The sequence below is a fragment of the Pezoporus flaviventris genome, unplaced genomic scaffold (genome assembly GCF_033815535.1).
Source record: "Pezoporus flaviventris isolate CSIRO_AGI_PZ_B2104156 unplaced genomic scaffold, CSIRO_AGI_Pfla_v1 ptg000040l, whole genome shotgun sequence".
NCBI lineage: Eukaryota > Metazoa > Chordata > Aves > Psittaciformes > Psittacidae > Pezoporus > Pezoporus flaviventris.
In genome coordinates this window covers 1,298,599-1,320,845 of record NW_026892588.1, presented here as the reverse complement: position 1 = coordinate 1,320,845, position 22,247 = coordinate 1,298,599, and the positions used below count along the sequence as shown (strand labels likewise).

Sequence of the window (22,247 nt, the reverse complement as noted above, 5' to 3'; positions counted from 1 at the left end):
TGGTACAGAAGAACATTTCCTGATGCGAGGGAAGGGTGAAAAAGCCACAATCAGTTTCCTGTATTGTCAGAGGCATCTATCACAATTTAGCACTTTATGCTATTCAGGTTTACTCTTTGTGACAAATGCTGCTTAGCATGCAAGATCAGAGGCTGCTGCTAGGCTAGGCAAAAGGAAATAAGAGAGAAATCGAGACATTCTGTCAGCCTTTCACTTCAAAATGTATTTAGTTCCCCCACAAAAACTATATACTCAAGAGCTCAGCATGCAGAAATGACAGTGACACCTGGAGGTGTGCACTCTGTAACCTACCACCTGAGACCTTGACACCCTTCCTGCTTCACTTCACTATTCAGTTGTTACCCTTCAGAGGCTTCATTCACCCACTGTCACATATGGATCCCTTCACAATCTTCTGTCTCCTTATTTCTCTTTCTTAGCCTTGCTGTTTCACTCCAGTAACTCCTTTATTCTCTTTTTCATGCTGTCCTTCAACTCTTACAAATCTTAACTGTGTAAGATAGCTCTGTCACATCACCTCTCATTTCAGTGAACTTTGCAGCTCTGCCACCAGGCACTCTCATTGCTTCTCCCTCCACTGCTTACCCTGGCCTTATTCAGTGCTGCTTTCTCAGCCTGCAAGGGACCATGAGGGTATGACCTGCAAGGGGAGGGGCAGAGATGTGCCAATAGCAACAGCAAGTAGTAAAGCAGGTGGCCGGCAGAAGGATAAGGTGCAAAGGCTGTCAGAGAGGATCTAGATTCCATAGTCCAAGTATGTTTCACATACTACAGAACCAAAGGATATCCACCAAACACCATCGCAGCCTGAAATGTCAATCTACTTCAACTGAGATGCTTATGCCACTGACCTGGGGTGTCTGCTTCAGGATGTAGGATGTATAGGTGAGGTGCTGTGACAAGTTACTGCTTGTGCTTTGGGTTGTTGTTCCTCCTCCTCCTCCACTATTTGTGGAAGAACCAGATTGGAGACCTATAACCAGAAGAAGAGGCCTGACCCTTCGGTAACCAGACACCGTCAGCTGATAAAGCACTCCTGTATATACAAGTAATTGAAAACATTTTACAAGACATTTGCTGCCATGTTTTGCCGCTGAGTAACATTATTGCCCAGTACTGTTCAGATGTACTGCTGTGTTTTCTTATAGCTCAGTGAACACCACGAATGAAAGGAGTTATGGGTGAAATAAGGACAACTGGTGGCTAAGCAAAGCTCATTTCAGGCAGTTTTGCATTTTCTATCAAAAGAAAATGCTGTCTAACAGATGAATAGTCTTTTCATCAGTCTTTTGCAGGTAATGAATCTGCAGCAAAAGCCCTAGAAACAAAAGTCCCACTGGCTTACTAATTTTACTTTCATTGGCTGTTCCAATACGATTTTGTTAACAGAATATGAGATCGCCAATACCAAGCAGTAGTAACTTGCAGTGACACATAAGCTATTGTTCTACCACCAGAAGGAACACTGTCTTTTTTGCAGTCTCTCATTAAGAGTAAAAAAAAAGTACTTATGGCTCTGTCATAAAAATCACACGTATTCGCTCTTCCTTGACACCTGGGAGATTATTTCCTTGTCAAAGTTGGACTGACCCAGCTGCTTCTCTAAATCTCAAGCAATGGGGCTTCCATCACAAGTTCTACAGCCCCAAAATACCCTCACCATGGGCATCTACTTCTTCAGTGACATCCACTCTATTGCTATGCTGCTAATATTTACAGCCTTATATGTTAAGCTGAATACCACCTCTTCCTCACTGCCAGTATCAGGACTGGGAGCAGAAAGTTTACACCAATCCATTTCCCACCCCAACCTCCAGCCTCAAAAGGAGCATTCTGCAGAAGGCTCACAACAAAACTTCATCTACACAGTCCAAACCTGCATTATTCTTTCCCTATAGCAACAGCAAACTATAAACAAAGTATTGCCCATCAGAACTATTTTAGCAATGTTACTCTTCAGGTTATTCCCCCGCAAGTTTGATTCACAAGGCCATTGACAAAACCTAAGTGTTTCTGCTGCTCTCTACAGCCTGGGGCCAAACCTTTTATCAATATTCAGAACAATTTCTTTCCCTCATTCCAGATACAGTATCTCATCCTTTTCAAAGTCAGCTTCTTATGTTTCTGGTTTCTCCAGGGAATCACTCCATTAGCTATTAATTGCTTTTTCAACTACATTCAAATTCATCTCAGTTCTACATCACAAAGGAAGAGTTAAAGACAACCCTTCCCTGAATTTTGAGGAAAATTGCACTGTCTGCCTTCAGCACAGACAGACATTGAGAGCACTGCATGTAAAGCAGTTTAATTGAAAACAGAAGACACTTGTGAGATCTCAGTCTTAAAAAGCACCACATACTGTGTTGCTGTGATCAAAGAAACCCCACCCTATTACTGACTTCCACAATACCAGGATGCTTTACAGCAAAAATACCAAACATATTAATTATGCAGTGATTACATTATTTAACTCATTAGATTTCCCTGCAAGACTAACTAGCATTATTCGTGGCTCGCAAGATGGCTCCTTGGGGTATCAGAAGCAGTTTTCCTTTTCCAGAAGGATTCTTGCTGTTGGTGGTGAGGTACAGTTTGGTGCCTGGTGGTAAGTTTGCCAAGTTCGCCAGGTTGGTGGCTGGTAACTGCAGTGTAGCCATCACTAGAAAGAAAGAATAAGAAGAAATATAACTACTGCTTGCAGAAAGTAGTATGCATTGAAATCTGCACAGCATGACAGTACTAGGAGTGACATGCCCCTAGCCTTTGATAATCCATACTTAGCTGGCCTAACTGGAGATTAACTCCCCCAGCAATGCACAGACTCTGGAGTAGGCCTGAAAAGAGACTTCTCTGCATGTAGCACCACTTATGGCTGCGGGCTGAAGGAGCACAGCCATGGGACCTACAGGCTTACTCCACAAGGTTACAACACCTTGCAAACAGTCCAGAGCCTAAGCTAACATGCTCAGCTAAAGCTGTGTGCAGAAGCAAGCAGGATGATTCTGCTCTTACTCCTGTAACTATAAACACTCAGGAACATGTGAAGATGCAACGAAGACAGTTTGGCTCTTGTTGGTTGGATTTATGTGGGGCTCTTTGAGCATCCAAGGGACACAACGCTGAGCAAAAGAGAGAGACATGGCTCGATGAAAGTCTATTAGCACGTTCCCCAGCATATCTGTCTGATCTCCACTCTGAACACTGCATGTTTTATAATACTTGCACTTGCTCTTCCCCCTTACAGATAATGAGTTGACATTTTCTTTACTGATCTCAGCCTGAATTTCCCTACAGACTTCTCTACTTACTTTGAACTTTTTCATATCACACATAGTTATTTTGCAGTTAAAGAAATCATTATAAAGCCTCAAAGTCTACCCATCATGAACTATTAGCAAGGTGGAAAATTACCTGAACCTTGAGAGGCACTTTTCTGAGCACCTGTGGAAGAAACTTGCGCTTTTGTGATAGTCTGCACAGGCTGAGCAACAATTGTCCCTCCACCTCCGCTTACAATGGCTTTGGCTACACCTTGAGTAACAACCTGCTTCGGACCAACAGTCTTTGCTACTGAAGAGCTTGATTTTGCCACAAGTATCTGGCCACCACTTATAGCCACCGCTTGTTTCACTGTCGACTGTAAAGCAGAGCCAACTGGCACGCCAACAACCTGCAACAAATAAGTACTGGATGATGTACTGCTGGCAAGAACAACCATGTGAATTCTAGCTGGGACACTACCTCCATCTCTAGACATTTCACGATACTTCATACATGTCTAGTCATGTATAAAATCTCTTCATTCAGCAATAAAATTAAACTGGGAAGAGACTAATCCCAAGTAGAATGATCAACTGTTAAACACAACCAGGATTTCAGAGCACCCGCAAAAGATTAAGTACATTCAAATTATAGGGCACTTGCATTTTTCTCATATATAAGCAATGGCTTAATTCCAACTGAAGATAAAGCTTGCCTTGGCAGAGCACAGAGATCCAGAAACTGAGTTTCAACACATTTCTGGGAACAGACTCCCTGGGAAAGCTGTGGCCTCAAAGCAGAGCCCACAGAGTGCTTCAGTTTTAAGTGCTGACAATAACTTCAGGGAAACATGAGTTTGTATACCTGCTTGCATAGGCAAATAAGGCAGTAAAAAGGACAATGAACTGCTGCAAGTGTAAATATGTATTTACTTATGCAAAAGTGAAAGCTCCATATGTAGTTTCTTATGTTTGCCATGTGATTTCACTCTACAATGGAAACAGGCAAGAATGGAGATAATTTCTGACACATCATCTTGTCACTGCACAGTTACTGCACCTTCTCAGAAGCTGTGTCACTCCTGTCACAGCAGCACTGCATTGGCACAGACTCCTACAGTAAAACACTTGAGTGGCCACTCAAGTAGGACTGCTTTCACCTAATGCTAGTTCTGGCTCAGCCTCCACCCCACTCCCTATTTGTCCTGTCCTTCTTTGTTGTAGGCCAACAGTCCAAGGGAAGTATTTGCCTCCTCTTACAAAAAGACCTGGGTGAATTTCAGCAAGAGCTACTGATGGCAGTCAACTTTGTGGGTCAACAAGCTCCAGTTCAAAACCACCCCAACCCCACTGTTGCAATGGGTTAGACAGAAGTGGGAGATGTTCTGTGTACAGAATGCAATGCAACAGTGTCTGCTCACCCCGCTCCCTTTTGAAGGGCTACAAGTAAGCATGATATGAGCCTCTCTGTGCACATGGGGAAACCAGCTAACTACAGTGGTGCTGCCTGGGTCTAAGACAGAAGTAACCATACAACCCCTGAAAAAAAACATTAGGTGTTGCAATAAAACCACAAGACAGACAGCTTACACCACATAAAGATACCCAAGTACCTCATACCTTAGACTGCACTGTCCCCTCGCCCGTGCTCACAACTGACTTCTGCGGTGACAAGGCTAACATGTGGCTCCCTTTGACAGTGACATACTGCTGCACAGAGGACTGTGTGGTTGTCCCTGTCACTGGCAGTTGGGGTTGCTGGGGCAGCTCTCCTGGCTCCTGCTTTATTATCACCTATTAAATAGAAAGAAATAGTAAGGAAAGCAAACACCTTAAATCACTAGGGATCACTTCTGGAGCAATCTGTCCGCAAGAAAGGCATACAACAGTCAGTAAACTCAGATATGGTTCTTACCACCAGACGGACTCTAACTCAGGTCCAAGATGAGAGCTACTTCCAAAACACAAGTATGTGTGTGTGGTTGCTCTAGAAAGTATTCCAGATTTGAGACATGCTTATAAAAATTAGAGAATCAGAGATATTGCTAGTAATGTTACAACTACTAGTCATACTAACAACAGATTTGGCTACACCTGACTTCTTCAGGCCTCGCATATGGGCACAAAGCCACAACACCTTAAGGTTTCAATTTCCTAAGCACCTTCCTGCTCAGAACACGTTCTAAACCTCATTATTCTCTTCTACCCTGCCAAATTACAAGCGAGAGTATAGCTACAGATACTGTGTCTTATTATAGCCAACATTATTCTCTTGCGTATATGTTTTACGTTCCTCTGGGACACGCCCTAAATCTAATCCTTAAGAGCAGCAACTCCAGAAAGGCTAGGTTGTGGGTTTTTTTGCTTTAGGTTGCAGTAAGTACTGAAAGTGGTAGGAATCATATTTCCACCTTTTACTTGGATCACCTAATCTTGCCAGAGACAAATTTAAATTCCAGATGGTAACATTTAAGGATACATACTGAGAAGCAGCATTTGAGATTCAGAAATCACAGTATCATTTTTTCAGAAGTTCCTGACAGATCTACTGCAGTTTACTTTTACTGTATCCCACTGCCAATAGCTTTTAAAATACTACTCTCAATGCAATAATGATTCAAAGAAAAACAAGAAAGGATGAAAGAGAAGATGATAAAAAGAAAAGATCATAGGTTCAGTAGAGCCCCAGGGGAACAGCAGAACACATTGGTTCCAGTAACAGTTTTACATGCACTGGAAGTTAGATGATTTGTAGCACAAGTCAGCATGAAATGGCACTACTGGGCTCCTTGTCCAGGCACAACAGCTAAGAGAAATACCTTTGTAAAAGCTCCAAGTCCTCCCGTGACCGATTTGGGGCTTTGCACCTTGGAATGACTCCCAATAGGACAAAGGGGTGGCATAGTGGCAAACAGAGAATCCTCCTGCTGCAAATAGGAGGACATGGTGCAATAATCAGAGAAGTGTCCAATACAAGAAATAAACCAAGTGACTACTAACAAAGGGTAGCACGGACCATCTGGGCAGGCCAAACTTCCCTCAGTCAATATTGCAGTAAAAGGAGTGTAACTTACTTAATACAACCCACAAGGTAAACGTTATTTGGAAAGTTACACCTCCAACAACTGTATTTTACCATATCCTACACAGGTGAAAGAACTCATGTTACCTGACCAGCTTTTTACACAAAGCATTTCAGAGCTGTAAAGTTCAAGTAAGCTGAGGGAGGGATCTTACCAATGCATACGAATACCTGATGGGAAGGTGTAGAGAAGATCAAGCCTAACAACACACAAATGAAGATGCCCCTGATCATTGCAGGGGGTTGGAACTAGATGACCTTTGAAGGTCCCGTCCAATCTAAACCACTCCATGATTCTATAACCTCCAGAGGCCCCTGCCAACCTCAACCATTCTGTGATTCTATTCACAGTCTCAAAGAGAGAAGATAATCTAAGAAGCCAGGGAAAAAAATAAGTTCAATTTAAGTCTGCAAGCAAAAATCTTTCAGATGAATTTTTGCTCTCCTGTAACTTGGAAGATGTGATGGCACACAGCCTACCAGTCATTTTAAAGTAGCTCTAGAAACGTAGCCTGGAGTCATTGAGAAAAATGAAGAGAAAGGTAGAACATAGCAAAGACCTGAAAAGCGATGAGTTAAGCCTAATGTGCAACATCAAACTGAATTTTTAGGCACCCTGTCCTCTTTAAAGAAACCGTAAAATTACAGCTTTTCCACCAACCAGAAGACATAGATCAAAATATGTTTCTGTTTACAGAGGTATGATTTTTACACATTTTAAAGAAAATAGCCCCAGTTTTTAACATTGCCCTGGATATACAGGATTCAACCGTTACTAATGACATGTGCCTACTGTGACTCATTGAAAACCTTTCAGAAAGAGCCTTCCCAAATCAGTGACAAGTGAAGACTAATGAATGGTTTTCAGCCTAGTTAAGTGAGCTCCATCTGAGCAGACAGGCATTTAAAATATGAAAAGCCAGCTGCACACCTGACACTTAAAATGCTACTCCAAACAAATTGCTTCAAACAGCAACCTTCAACACTTTTCCCCCAACAGGCATTGGAAGCATTTCAGTTCCAAATGCAGAATGATTTGCTCTCTGCAGGCTGACTGGCAAGCCTCCCCACTCCCCCCCCCCCAATCCTACATTAATGTTCTTGTGACTTAGAGACAGGAAATGGTCCTGTTTTCAGCAGCACACCCACCAGCTGCTTCCAGAAAGAGCTTCACTGATGCCAATTTCCTGCCAGAAATATCCCTAGCACAAGATGTGGGAAATTTTATGTTAGACAGTTCAGCTCCGTACCTTTTGAGCTTTGCTGATCAGAAGCATGAACTCTATTTATCGCTGTTTGTTTACACATTTGGTTACTCCACTGTTTACACAAACATTTTTCTATATGCAGGCAGTTGTAAAACCACTTGATGAGCTATTTTCAAGCTGCTAGGAGCAGCTGCTGTATAAAAATAACAAGCAGAATGAACCAGGCACCTCTGGTTTAATCACATACCTTCACTAGCAAAGTGAAGAAGATCAAAGTCAGCTATACAAGAGCTTTTTTGAAAGATAAAACATTTTGAGAGCTATGCCCTCTATGGATTTCCTTACAGAAATATGCCTTTAACAAAGGTGTAGGCAAGCCTAATTAGAGCTGCAGGAAGTGACACTATCATCTTGTATAACCACCATGTTCTCATATAGATCCATCTGTTAAACACAGTAAACCTTCATATGAAATGACAACCAAAAGAACTTGCCCAAAATGCAGAATTTATAATACTAAAAAGCCCTATTTAATAGCAAGCTGGATTTTAAATAGGAAGTACACACCTAATGAGAACTTTACCTTGACAGCTGAGGTGACAAAACTGCTCCCATGGGTCTTTGATACAGGAGATCCAGTTCCAAGAGAGACCTGACAAGCACTGGTCAGTTTGCTGGTTGGACTTCCTGTGTGTTGGGAAATAAAGCAGGTGTGGGATGAAGGCCAAGGAGTGGTGACACCAAACACATGAAACCTCTTCTAACAAGTAACACGGCATTTCATTTTAAGTCTGTATTCTCCATGAGGTGTGTCAGTGGAACTGGCATGGGCACAAAACAAATCCACTACTGAATTTCCACCTGCAGAATCCATGCCCGAGAGAAAATGGTCTCCACCCAGAGCTCTGTGTGCTGCAAGCAAATGGCCAGGTACCTTCCTGGCTGGCCGAAAATACTGGGTAGAGATACAAATATGTGAAATTAGGACAGTAAATGAGCTGCCAGTTGCAACTTCCTGCTGCAGATGTAACATCTTCTACTGCCCTGAAGCCCTGTGAACCTACACTAACCTCAGATACTGGTATGGGAGAAGCTTTACACAAGGTTGGAGTGGGAAGGAAAAGGAAGGCCAGAAAAAGGAGGGGGACAAAGTGAGGAGTAACAAGAGGAAGGGACAGAATAAGCAGGGTAAAGGAAGAAACAGAAACAAGCACTCTACTGACCCCTGAGATGGATGGGGGTTCAGGGCTAAACTTCCCCTGCATTATCACAGTGTGTATGCAACAGTGTTGCTCAGCAACAGTTTTCTTACTGCTGTTAGGTTGGATTGTTAGATTTCATTTGTTCAAGAGAGGCCAAAGCCATGGATTACACACATGAAAACACAGGAATAGTCTCCCATACAGTTGTACTACAATCTGTACTTAGATTTAAAAGTAAATGAGGAGCAATTGAAATAATGGGGTTTGGGAAGGCTGGCTTTCAGAGAGCATAAAGATCTCAACCTTCTTTTTCAAGATGGTCTAGAGTCTTATCAAAAATATCCCAGTGACTTTGTCTGTAGCACCACATTACATTCACTTCGGCCTGGCTGCTGCTGCCAAAAAAGCAGTTCCAAATTACCTCTTGCACATAGGGTCTGGTGCTGAGGCTGCCTGGCAACAAAGCTCAGTTTGGGGAGGGTGCTCATTTTCTGCTCTGCCACTGATCTGACCTGACTCATGCAGGATATAGGTGGTGAGAGCGCAGGGGAGGGAGATGCAGCAGGCAGTGTCTTCCAGGCCAGTCTGTACTTAAATCACACTCACATGATGGGGAACTGCACCTTTAATGGTGTTAAGACCTGTATGTCCAAGCCATCTGCTACATCTTCAGATCCTACCCTCCATGTACAAATCTTTACTAGGAGATCACAAAAGTCACCCAAACAATGATAAACCACATATGCAGAGTTGACAGACAGGCTGGAGATAAAGAAGAAACAGAAAACAAAAAGGGCAGAAAACCCTCAACCAACCAACCACCACCACCACCAAAAAAAAACAAACTCCTATTGGTGAAACAGCTTCAGTGTTACCAAGAAAGGCAAGAAACATACTTAAAAAAATTCAGTTATGACTATGCTGCCCCTACCAATTCCATCTGTGATGAAGTTAAAATGAATGTAACAACTGCATTCCCTCAGATAAAACGAAGAACCATTATTAAGGAAATTTCTGCCCTTTCCAACCATGCCCAGCAAACAGTTTGTGTGTTACATAGATGCTACCCTTCACCACATAGCTCTGAGCATCCTTCCGAGATGCTGGCAAGCACACGCATACACAAACAAGTGCGTTTTTAAACAGACAGTGGTTCTTGGCCACAAATCACAACTAATCAATCACTTCTGAATGACCTTTCCTCCAGCCACAACACAAAGATTAACAACTGACTTCTATACCCATCACCTGTCTTCTGAAGTTCAGTCCTCCCCACTGACCTGAGGCTTACACCACCACTGAAGCACCGAGGGAATCTAATTAGAAGAATACAAACTGGCTGGAACTAGGCCAGGTAGAAGTCAAGAGCAGTAACAAACCCCAGCATGGCTGCTCTCCTGGCACCCTGAGTCTACGCATATCCTGCAGATCCAGAGCCCCACACACTGGGACATAAGACTGATCTGCCAGTCGCCGCGATCTCTCCATGCTTTTAGCTTACATCCGTGATACAGTTCTCACCCAGCCACCTGAGCACTGTTTCTGTCTAAATTTCTGTGCACCACAGTCTACACTACTTTCTCCCCTTCCCTTTTTGTCTGCAAAGAACAGGCTCTCTTTGAAGAGGCATCCGTGAGTTCAATCTGGCCTTACATTACGTGCTGTTTCCTGAAGGAGTTCTTAGTCTGAGATACCCTTGACCATGCTATACAGGCCAGTTGTGCAAATCAATACCTCCCTCTTTCTTTGCAGAGTACTTTTGCAACTTCTCAAGCTCATATCCTGGTGTTATACTAACCATTCTAGAGAGAGAATAAACTTGAATGGGTATGACTAAGCCACTGCCTTTTGTGATCACACTACACACCTGTGCTTGTGGTTGCAGCTCCAACCATCTGTCCAGGCTTGTCCACAATAACATACGGGTTATTAATGACTGAGCTAGCAGAGCCTTGCTTCATGGGCACCGGAGTGGAGGTTGGGGTACGAGGTAGCGGAGATGGACTAGGGGTCGATATTGGAGAACCTTAAGAAAAAAAGTCCAATGCTTCCATCTTGTAAATGTTGTAAGAACATAAAAATACAGCAGTAGTTGTACTTTGCGCAATGGCTTAGAGAAGGAACATTTTGTGAGGATGCATTTCCCAGCCTGAGTGAGATGGAGAAGGAAAGAGAAGACAGAAGGAAAAGAAAAGGTATGTAGAGCATTATGGCTCCCACCTACCCTGGACATTCTCTGCCTAACAGGACAGGGTTCAAAGGAACCTTGAGAAGACAATGTCCTGAGGGACATTACTTAAATCATTTGCACTGCCAAGACCAGTCCATTCAAGGAGATGAAGAAAGAGAGCTGAGCTCCTTACTAGGTGCTCTCTTGCCCTTGGGGAGCCCATGGTACAGGCATTCAGAGCCAGGAACTGAGCAGATCACGTAAAAAGGTTGTGTGATGCAGCAGCCATCAGACCAGCATGGACAGTCTCGTCTCTTCACTGCTCTAATTACAGCAGAAGCCAGACTGTAAAGCAGACTGTAAAATGTGCAACTTCTGGGTAATAGGACCAGGCGAGAGAAAAACTAAAGAAAAGAGCTTCATAAGGGTAAACAGGAAATGCAGAGAAAAGGACAGGCAAGGAAGTGATCGGAGAGAAGAGACAGCAGCAAGCACGCTAAGCTTCAACTGACTGTTAATCTGCTTTCTTGGCAGTGATGGACTATTAAAATGGAACATAAATGTTGAACAAATAAAATCCCCATGTCTTCTAAACTGCTTTTGAAATCTAAAAGGGGTGACACTTTTTGATAGACAGCAGAGCCTTGGAAAAATATTTAGCAGGGAAAGATTTAAATAGCAAAGATCAACAGAGAACAGTCCAAGGATTTTAAGAAAGACAGGGTGGCCCTTTGCTTTCTGGAAAGCCTTGGGAAAAGAAGATCAAGAGCAGAGCTTATTAAGAAGGAAAAAAGTACTTGGCAGAGGTTCAAATGTAAAACAGCCTGAGTACAATTTCAAGATGTCAAGGAACAACATTGAAATTTGATTAAAACCCCAACAAACCAGACACACTTGAGGAAAATTATCTGGGAGCAGATCATCAGAAACCACATATATTGATGGCTGGTGCTTTATCCTCTCTCCCCTGAACACCAGAAAATGAAGGAATGTAACAGGTCATTTTTCAGTTTCAAAACATGTGACATGGTGAGCTGCACATTAAAACTTTCTGATGTAAAACATCATACAGTGGATGGCATCATGCCCAGGCAGGGAAGTGACTGTAAGTCAAGTGAGTAAACAGCACCTTGACCCTGTCTGGTTCAGAAGCTATCAAAAGAGTATCACATTTCTCACTGTAGTCAGCTGATAATTTAATCCAACAGAGGGTGGACTTTTGGAAGAGGAAGACCAAAGCTGCTCCATCTGAAGAGATATTGCAAATACAAGAGGGACCATTTGAGTCTGCAAGGCTGAATCTAATTAATTTGCCCAATAATCAGAAAACAATTTCTTCCTGTCTGAAAGCAGGAAGAATAGCTTCTTCCCACATCAAAATACCCCACATGGAAGATGGGTCCTTGACTGGGCCTTCCTGTGGGTAGTAGTCTAGTTAAAGACTATCTTTTAAAAGCATTCAAGAACAGGATGAGAACAGCTCTTATCCTGCTTTTGATGTCATGTGAAGAATTTCACACTTGTATTTCTGTCCTTGATCAATAAGAATTGTGTTTAGCTCCTTATTCTAGAGTTTCCTACTGCCTTGTTCAAAACTTGGCAGGAAATCAGGGGAAGGACTCAGAACACGTCCAACTGGTTCACTCTCTTGTTTTCCACTGGGATAAGCAAACTAACATTCACCTGATACAATCTTGCAACTCATGGTGATAGGCTGGAAGGATTTTCCTGGTGACTCTGCAGGGCTTGGACTCTGACCTTGAGGCACTATTTTACAGCTAGCTGCAATGGGCTGAAAGGCTGAATTTCCATGAGAGCCAAAGGCAACTTTCTGTGTGGCTAACTTGGTGGGAGTCCGTTCTATTGCAGATGGCAGAGAATAAAACGTGGCATGTCTTTCAGTTTCAGCATTCCCGGGGAATCCTGATTAAAACAGGGAAAAGAAGAGAAATAGTTCTTAGGCTGAGGCATCTAATTCGTTACCCGGCTTCCCTATGCAAACAAAACCCAGGTACAACAAACACGCTCTTGAAGGAAGGAAAAGAAATTGGTGGGCAGCACTGAATGAGAAGAAAGCAGGGGTAGAGAGCTCCTCCCTTGCAAGCCTGCTGGATTTGTCTCTGAGCAGAAGATGCTGTTCACAGCCTGTTCAGCTGTGGCTGGTGACCAGCTGCTTCTCACACATTTTCTTGGAACGACCCATTGACCAAAAGCTGCTGATAGTTTCATGCGTCCTCAGGGCTCCACAGGACTAAGGCTGGATCTCCTTCCAGAGAATCTCACAGTATGTTTTTTTGAGTAAGGGCACAAGGAGACCTCCTACTGCCTTTTGACCTGGGTTAAAGAATCCACCTTATTTGATGTAGGAGGGCATCCATTAACCTGTAGTTGATGAGACAAGCCACTGCCTGTCAGCGTTAAGAAAGAGGCAGGTTTATTCCCCTCCTGTTGGCTGTAGCATTGCTCGCCTACAAGTGCTGTGTATCTTCCTGTATAAATAAAAAGCCTGTTCATTTAAAATTTGGTTGCATTTCTCCTTCTTTGACCACAAAAAACACTGCATTCACACAGTGGACATTCCTCTTGCTGAGCCAGAACACTGACAGTGGCATCACGGCACCTACCAGAAAGCGCACCATACCGGACACCAGCTTAAAGCCAATCTTTGAACACAGGATAAATCAAGAAAGGCATCAGACCATGTTGCTAGCAACCATATTTTGAAATATACAGCTGCTTTTTCCAGCCAGTTTCTCACACTAAAACGTGCAAACCTTGTTCCTCAGCCCAGTTAAGCAAGGTCTGTCATGTAAGCCTTGACACTGTATATTTCAGAAAATGAAGCCAAATTCTAACAGATGCACAGTTTTTCCTACTTCACACAAACTAAAGATCAGAACAGTGTGCCCAAGGGCCAGCACCAGCCTGTTTCACACAATTTCAATGACCTTAAGGCACCAACTGCTGCCCCACTGCAACAGGCACTGCATGTCTTGATCTTACAGGGGCAGATGAGAATGAGACCATGACTGGCCCAGATGCCATCCGTCATACAAGTATACACATCTTTTTCACTATTTTCAACACCAGAGTTATGTAGTACCTTTTGATCCCCCACAATCAATTCATGTGAGGCACCAACATATGTATCTGATCACACCACTAGACCAATTACTCAAATGTATACACAGGCCCAAAAATTTTAAGAAACCTAAAAAAACCCTCTGAAAACAGTCTGCCAAGAATAAAGCTACAAGTGCTATTCAACAACTTTTTTTACCAACTGGATCTGCTGCGTAAAGGTCCATCTTCACCATGTTTAGCAAAACAGCTTACTCAACAAACTCCATGTTAAAAACAAACAAAACCACTCCCCTCGAATCAAACAAAACCCAAATAAACCATAACTATTTCTGAAACATTTTCAGTGTACACTGAGAAAATGATCATCTAGGGTGAGCAAGGAGCAGATAGTACTGGCAACCTTTAAGGCACAAAGCAATTAAGAGGAGGTATCCAGAACAGCTGAAGTTCCAAGAACTCAAATTCCACCAACACCCAATTGCTTTACCTTTGTCCACCGAAGCATCTGGACTGGAGTCTTGCAACTGTTTAATTGGTGAAGAAGCTTTGACTGGTGCTGGGATGCTCAGTGGCAGCGGTAAAGATGTAGGAACATCAGAAAGGTCAGACTCTGAAGACTGGGAGAAGAGATACTCCTCACCAAGGGAATGCCTATGTAGCTCCACATCCACTACCTTCCACAAATAGGAGAAAGCACATTACTATTTGGTAGCTGGGTAAAGATAGAAAAAGTGATAACTATGCCTTTTCATTTTTAGTCTAGAAACTTCTCCCTCTCCTCCCCCCACCTCCATGTAACATTTCCATTCATTTCAAGGACAACTCCCAGAGGTCCAGCAGCACTTGAGCTAAGACAAAACTCTTGGCAGCATTTAACCCCCTACAGTAAAATAGCACATCCCTCAGTCTGTGGGGAAATCTGAACAGTGAACACTGGAATGAATACAGAGCCCAGCTCCAAGCATCTCACTAAGGAAAGTGCTGCATACCCCCTTAGGGACAGGCACAAAACTGCAGCTTGCCTTTTTTGATAAGGCCTTGAGAAACACACATTATCTACTCTTCAAAAGTGCTCTTTAATCACAGTAGACATCTCAAATTAATTCTCCACAGACTGAAAAGCTGAAGTAATGCAATTTCACCATAAAAATCTCCATTCACTACAGTACAACACAGAGAAAATAACACTAAAAATCCTTCAGGGATACAGCAGACTATAAGTCATTAATTATATATTTTAACTTTTAAGAGTTCATTTTCCATGATGATACTGAATCCTGACAGATGCAGAGACTTAAAAGTACTTAATTTACTGCAGAATTTCAGCAGGATAGCTAGGTGATCCCTTTAACTTAAATTCTTTATGTATGAGATCTGCAGTATATCAGAATGCAAATCAAGACATTTAATACCCGAAGCTCCACAAAGAAATGAAAATTTTAACTGCAGGACAAGTTAACTTCTTTATGAAAGAGCTAGAAATGGTCTCCCCTGAACTAGAATGGGGATAAAAATGACTGTTGTCATGAATACTGACAAGGTGTCACAATAATTTCATCTAACAGGACAGCAAAATATACATTCTAGAAATCGGGAAATCAGATGGGTCTGACTCTGTGCTTAGTCCCATGTATCTTCTTCTTTTTAAACATCCTTAAGGAATCAAAATACAACATCCATTGCACGATCTGTTGACTCACCGTTTCTGCACCGAGCGTCTGCAGGCCTGTGTACGTCCTGTCCAACTGGATAAAACAATACAATATATTTATGTTGATCTGAGAAAAGCAATATATTAGCTGGAATTTACAATACCAGTTTCAACTCCTTTCAAATTACGTAAATTGAGCAGCAGTACATCCAATTTTTTGAGGCCACAGGGTCTAAAATCTGCATTGCTCTGTTAAGTACCCTCTCTTCTGCAAAACAGCCAACCCAAAGCCCATGCTGAAGCAGAAAGGAGCAAAAAAGCTGAAGGAAATGAGAATGCTGGGGAATCATTACTGCAGTCTAAGAGGGGTCTTAGAGGAGTATCCTTTTTTACTCCTGATGTCAATATAAGGAAACAATAATGAGAAAAAACTCAGCTTTAAATTGACCAGCACAAAGGCTATGCTTCCACTGTAATTTTTGACTAATTAACTGGTCACACTGAGCATCAGTAGAAAATCCCAGAGGCATCTAATAAGATACCTCAAAGAGGCTGCCAGCCACAAAGGAGGGCTCAGCTTACTCCTATCATCTCACAGCAGCCACAGGATCAGTATGCAAACAGCAAAGATTTGCAAATTTGAGCTCTTGTGTGCCACAGGCTATCTCAGTTTTCTTCTGTAAGCCAGGTTTCCTCGGCTGCACAGAGTCCATCACACTGTTACCAATTTCTTCCCAAGTTATATCTCTCCATATATAATTTACTCATAATTTGCATGAAATGTCCCCAAGTACCAGGGGAACATTTCCAACCTTTTCTACTGTCTGTGTTCGGGGCTGCAATGAGGTATCTGCATTAGCATGAAATTCATTCATGCAGTCAGGGTTTAAGTAAAACTAATCAGGATGCTCAGAGAAACAGGATTTAATTCCACTAACATAAGGGACTACTAATTAAAAGGAAAATTAAAAGGAAAACAACAGCAATGGCCTAGTTTTGCAGGACTGCTGCATAGTGTAAAACCTATTGAGTGATGCAGGACAGGTGAATGAGTTGAAAAAGGAGGCTCTCTTCAACAGGAACAAAGAACTAACAAGAAATCTCAGCCTCTCTCTGTCCGCTCCAACAACAGAGCTAATCTCTAGGCAATACATGCAAGTGTTGAAGGAATAAAACAAATACAGCAATCACTCTACCAAGAAAGATAGCCCTGCAGTACCCTGTCAAGTTAAAGCCAGTGAGAGGATAATAAAAATCCCACACTGTCGGGAAACAACAAATGTAAATGCTTTGCTGCTCTCAGCAGAATCAGTTCCAGCTTCTGCAAAGCTAGGTTCCTGGTTACTGCAGTGACTCAAATACAGCCAAGGTAAGAGGCTTCCCTGGATCTTTCTTGATTCTCCAGCTCTCCTATTCATGTGCAAATAACAAGCAGGACACACACACAACAGAGAGGCAGAAGCACATACACAAGCAGAGCCTCTTAGAGATTATGCAGGAGAGCTCATTTAATTGCCCTTCTCTCAAACATTTTGTTCAAATACCTTCAAATTGTGTATGATATCAATCCTCTTGTTCTGGCTATCCTTGAAGTGTATCTGGACTCTCACAGGAAATTCTCCCCAGCCTCTCCTGGTCAGGTGAAACGGAGGTTCTCTGAAAACAAAATGGTGATTCACATTTTGGATGCAGAAGTGGTATAGCTTTTACCTACCTCCTTTTCAGAAAGCCAAAGACTGCTCTTCTAGATGACAACTAAAGCCATCTTCAGGCCTGTTATTTACTACAGAGAATGCAATTACAGAAATGAAAATTTTATGGCTTTGGACAGCTGAAAACACACTTTTATTTTGCACAAGGGCACAGGGAAGAAAATGATAAAGCACTGTCGGATGAGGGAACACAGGAGACAAACGTCTTTAAAGCAGAGAAGACTGGGTAATGCCAAATGAAAAAAGAAAAGAAAAAAGAAAAAAACTTGTTTAAAAAACCCCAAATCAGCTCTTTGGACACAGCTGCAAGTTGAGTTTTGATGCAGCATTCTGCCACCACTTTCTGCTATTCCCTATCTAGTGGCAAGAAGGCACATGCTTCATAGAAGGCTAAGTGAACAACATACAGGCAATAAGGAAATGCTAATTCAATCACTGTTCATTCTCTATGCTGGAAAAAATAGATGTTTTTATCTATAAAATTTACTATTACTCTGTTTGTATTTCAGGCTGTTGCTATTGTAAATCCCAAATGCAGTTTTGCAACAGAACAAAACATAAGAGGTTTAAAGGCTATTTTTACTCTAGAACAATTTATATTCACTACAATGACTGGGACTATGCAACAAGAAAACAATTAACCAGACAGGATTAAAGCAAAAGACAAAAAGCACTGAAATCAGATACTAGAAACCGAGAAAGCCACAAAAAGACAGCAGCCAAGTGTAATTTAGTATGTTATACAAGAAATGCAAAGGATTTTGCAGGGTTGCCTGCTCAGAAACATTACTGAGCAATACCTACACCTCTTATCTCAGAGAAGTCTTTCTGGAACTGCCATTCAGTGGTTCAATTTTGTCAGAATTAAGCTGCTATCCTGTACGTAGGCAGTCTCCACACCCTCCTGCAGGAGGCAGCTGAATGTCTTGTAGAGAATAATTTCTTCAGGATGACGCAAAGCAGTTCAAAGGCATCCCACTGTCTTGTCCAAAAGAGCAAGAATGAATGACTGACAGGGCATCTGCCTGCAGCAGTCAACAGAGGACTGAGCCCACTCATCTCAGAGTCACAGCTTTGAATATAGGTTTGGGAGGCACCAAAGAAGCTGCTGTTTCTGCAGCACCAGCACTATTACACTGAGGGGAAACTCCTTGAAGCATGAAGCCAATGCCACTGATCTAGCTACAATGGAGAAATATTTGGGAGACAGATACAACTTTTTGCCCAAACTCACATTTATCATGAAAACTATGGGCAAAACAGTGTTCTGAGAGTTCTCTTTCTTTTCCACACTGGAATGGATGGGAGGTAGAAAACATCTCTTCTAGCAACAGAAGTCTAACCTGAGCAAGAGACAGTGTAACACATGCAGGAGATGCACAAACTGGCATGAATAACATGAAATGCAACTAATGAATGCTCTTTCTAAGTAGGAAATTAAGAAAAAACAAACCAACCCAAACCACTGCTTGGCACATTTGCTACATAAAATTATTTTTTGGAGTAAGTCAAGCCAAGCAAGATGTTAAAGACAGACATGGAATACTAAATCAGGAAAAGAAGTTGCTAACTTTGTAAGAAACCTGGCATTGTAAGCCTGGCAAGCACAAAGACTGGAATAGCGACTGCAATTATTCCTTATTACCTCACTTCTACCAGGTCATTTGGCTTGTAACTGGGATGCAGAAAGAACCAAACTTTCTTGACAAAATGATTTATGCTGGGTTCTCTCCGAGAGCCTCGGACATACACCATCCATTTATGGGTCGACTGATCATTTTCTTCTCTCTTGTCAGGAGGAATGTACCTGACAAAGAAATTAAAAAACAAACGCAAGATAAAAATCCCAAATAAATGAATACCTTGAAAAGTATTTGGGGAAAGATAGGCAAAATAAATGGGGATGGTAAAACTCCTACATAAACCATGCCCCCTGTACAGTTCTGCTTGTTACTCCTTGACAATTCATCCAGAAACAGATAAAGGTCCCACAGTCTTCTGTGTGCTTCTAACACATTTCCTCTATTTTAGTGCACAACTGCCATAAGAAATCTAGCTCCTGATTAGGAAGACTTAACAAATATTAACAATCTACCACCGTCATATCCCTTTCCCCATCTTATTCTAAGACACTAGGAAGGAAAAAGGCATCAAAACACATCGCCAGCAACTATCAGAAATAGAAGAGTAAGAACTCTTCCTATCAATTTTTAAGAAACTCCACAGTCAGCACTTGGTTCTGGGGTTCAGTAGATTTTCAACACACAATTCTAACATCAAGAGTTTCATCAGGAAATGTTTGTTACTTCCTATGCAAGAGGAAAACTGACTTGAGTGGTATAAGCAAAACCTATACGGATTAATTTCTTCAGGTTATGCTGGACTTTCACAATTCTCATTTTGGTGGTCTGGTGTTAGGTTTTTTTGTTGTTTAAAAAAGCACATTGTCCCTGACACACTGAATTACCCACCAGGACAACTTGTTTTTCAAATTTTCACAGAAAAAAATTGGGATTTCTAACTGGTCAGAAAATGCTGTAACACTCACCTTCAGAGGAACAGATCTTTAAACCTCTATATGTATTTATACACACACTATCTATCTATATATAAAGAAAACAACTACTAAAACACCAGTTCCTGCCACAAAAAAACTTCATGCACACACTCCAGGAGGGCAGCCTTGAGCCCAGTGATTACCCAAGGGCAATAATTTATACATGACATCCTAGCAATTTTGCCTCCTAATTTTAACCTCCTTTCCCATTCAATCCTGAAATAAAGGACCATCCCTCAGACTCTGGATACTAACTTGGAAACGTTGCCAACCACAATGGTTTTCTTCACATAAAGCCGTGAAGTTTCATCATTTGACAGTCCAGCATTTCGTTGTCCTGGTTTCTGAGAGCTTGAAACACCTGAACTGTCCTGAGGGTAGGGGAAGAAAAAACAGACAAACAAAAACCAAGCATTCTTCTTAAACATCACTTTGTCTGGCACTAGAAAAGTAAGGGGGTGGTAAAACAAAAACTAAACCTGCACAGTTAAATGAGACCAATAATAAGTCATCCCTAAAAATACCTAAACTGCTATATAGGCACATTTAAGCAACTCAGGCACGCAACAATGATATACTACCTAGCCAAGTGTAAGCTGCATGGCTTAGCTGAGCATACGTCATGTGACATAGCATGGATCTGAGCCATGATTTCAGCTTGGGTTTCAAAAGCACTGACGCTGCCTTACCTGAAAAAAATCAAGCACTGCTAGAATGGCAGCTAGAGTGGCATCACATTGGCGGTCATTAATCAGAAATAAAGCTGCATCTCCCCTCAGTAGCTTCTGAAAATCTGTATCTTTCTCATTCCCAGCCTCTGCTGCTTTGAGGGACTCCAGCATTGCTTTACAGTGAAGAATCAAGGCTGGGCTTGAGGCAAGAGCTCAGCTCCAACTTAAGAGGGAGAGCAATCAGCCACAGCATGCCGCTGACATCTAGATAATCCTCTGCAATACTTGGTCATAACAAATCCAGCAAACTTTGAACACAAACTCAGCTATCAAGCAGTGGCCAAGACTCCCCATAAAATTATGACATGATCATTCACAGTGCCAATGCAGGCTGCACTGGCATTTGCACAGGAATGAGAGGCTTTGCTATGACTGCTGGATGAAGCCACTGTCCAGAGAATAAGGGGCTTCCATCATTTCATTATCAACAGAGTTGGTGCTGCAGCTTCCTAAAGTGTAATCCACTGAGCACTCGTCAGATATGGGTCAGTGTGGGGAGCAGTGGATTCTCAAGGAACCACTGCGCCTCCTCTGTTAAATCAGTGATGCCCTCAACTGGAGCAAGCAGCCGTACAAGGCTGAGATGACTTCTGCTCCTCTTCACTCTCTTAGCCACCTCCGGGCCAAGGGCTGCATTAGTTGAAGATGTACCAACATGCTACACCCAAGCAATACAACTGCTCCATCAACGTCCCCAGTGCAGAAACAAGTTATATTGGTCTGGTGGCTTACAACACAGGTGGGTCCACATTACATATTGTTTATTTGCCTTCTGCTACAGACCGCAGGCAGGGTTTCATCAAACTGCAGCTCCTTTTGTGAAAAGTGTCATGCTGTTCAAGAGAGGTAGAATCACTGATCTTTCTGCCATGTATTATTGCAACTTGTCCAGTTGCAGAATGCAGTCACAGGCAATGAGATATACCAGTTCCTGGTCTGGGTTGAAAGCTGTACTCCTCTAGCAGGCTTGACAGCTTAAAGGAACTGAAAGGAAACTGAAGAATTTAATCTCACCTACAAAGGCACATTTTACCTTCAGCCAGTGAGAGAGCCTCCTCAGTGCAGCTAACTGCAGCCAACAGGGAAAGAAAGCATTTCTGTAGCTGCACAGCATGCCATAAAGGGAATGGATCCAAACCAGAAATAACCCAGAAAAAAAGTATAGGGGCACAATGAAAGAAGATACTTTTAACCTGAGTCTGGTTCAGTTCAAGCAAATGGTGAAATTAGCACAACAGCAAGCAGCACCACCAAGAGAAAAACAACTCAACACATCTAAGCTCTACCAGCTCATGCTCCCAAGAGCTAATCCACTGCTGTCTCTGTGTTTTCACCACAGGCTGCTGAGGAAGACAAACCCCAAACTCCTGTGGTTCAACCACTCTAGGCAATGCAGTCCCCATGGGCACCCACAGCCAGGCAGAAGCATTACTTCTTAACAACACTGCTGGGAATGACACATCTTGCTCTTCTCTCCCTTCCTGACCTGACTTCCATCTGCACAGCAAACCCCTTTGCTCAAGCAATGAAACACCTTCTCCAGAGGCTACCAACAAAGACAGCAGCACA

The 22,247-nt window shown here is 42.4% G+C and overlaps 2 protein-coding genes across 15 annotated transcripts in view; one reads left to right on the top strand and one right to left on the bottom strand.

The window, feature by feature from the left end:
* Nucleotides 1–22,247, top strand: part of PLEKHB2 (pleckstrin homology domain containing B2) — a 476,827-nt gene that overhangs the window by 31,336 nt on the left and 423,244 nt on the right. The gene's annotated exons all lie outside the window — the stretch shown is intronic.
* YEATS2 (YEATS domain containing 2) overlaps nucleotides 1–22,247 on the bottom strand; it is a 45,509-nt gene that overhangs the window by 16,634 nt on the left and 6,628 nt on the right. For 5 of the 14 annotated variants that reach the window (XR_009745527.1, XR_009745528.1, XM_061465396.1 and 2 more), the window contains 13 exons: nucleotides 20,203–20,318; nucleotides 19,036–19,197; nucleotides 17,223–17,334; nucleotides 15,728–15,772; nucleotides 14,515–14,701; nucleotides 12,627–12,866; nucleotides 10,641–10,799; nucleotides 8,155–8,258; nucleotides 6,101–6,208; nucleotides 4,902–5,075; nucleotides 3,433–3,691; nucleotides 2,519–2,680; nucleotides 873–994 (listed from right to left, as the gene is read on the bottom strand). Coding sequence is in view for 12 of the 14 variants with exons in the window: in XM_061465396.1 (XP_061321380.1) it covers nucleotides 873–994; nucleotides 2,519–2,680; nucleotides 3,433–3,691; nucleotides 4,902–5,075; nucleotides 6,101–6,208; nucleotides 8,155–8,258; nucleotides 10,641–10,799; nucleotides 12,627–12,866; nucleotides 14,515–14,701; nucleotides 15,728–15,772; nucleotides 17,223–17,334; nucleotides 19,036–19,197; nucleotides 20,203–20,318 (1,950 nt within the window). In the remaining 2 variants the exon portion in view is untranslated. The remainder of the gene's footprint in view (nucleotides 1–872; nucleotides 995–2,518; nucleotides 2,681–3,432; nucleotides 3,692–4,901; nucleotides 5,076–6,100; nucleotides 6,209–8,154; nucleotides 8,259–10,640; nucleotides 10,800–12,626; nucleotides 12,867–14,514; nucleotides 14,702–15,727; nucleotides 15,773–17,222; nucleotides 17,335–19,035; nucleotides 19,198–20,202; nucleotides 20,319–22,247) is intronic. The other 9 variants (XM_061465398.1, XM_061465399.1, XM_061465401.1 and 6 more) reach the window with 9 other exon arrangements.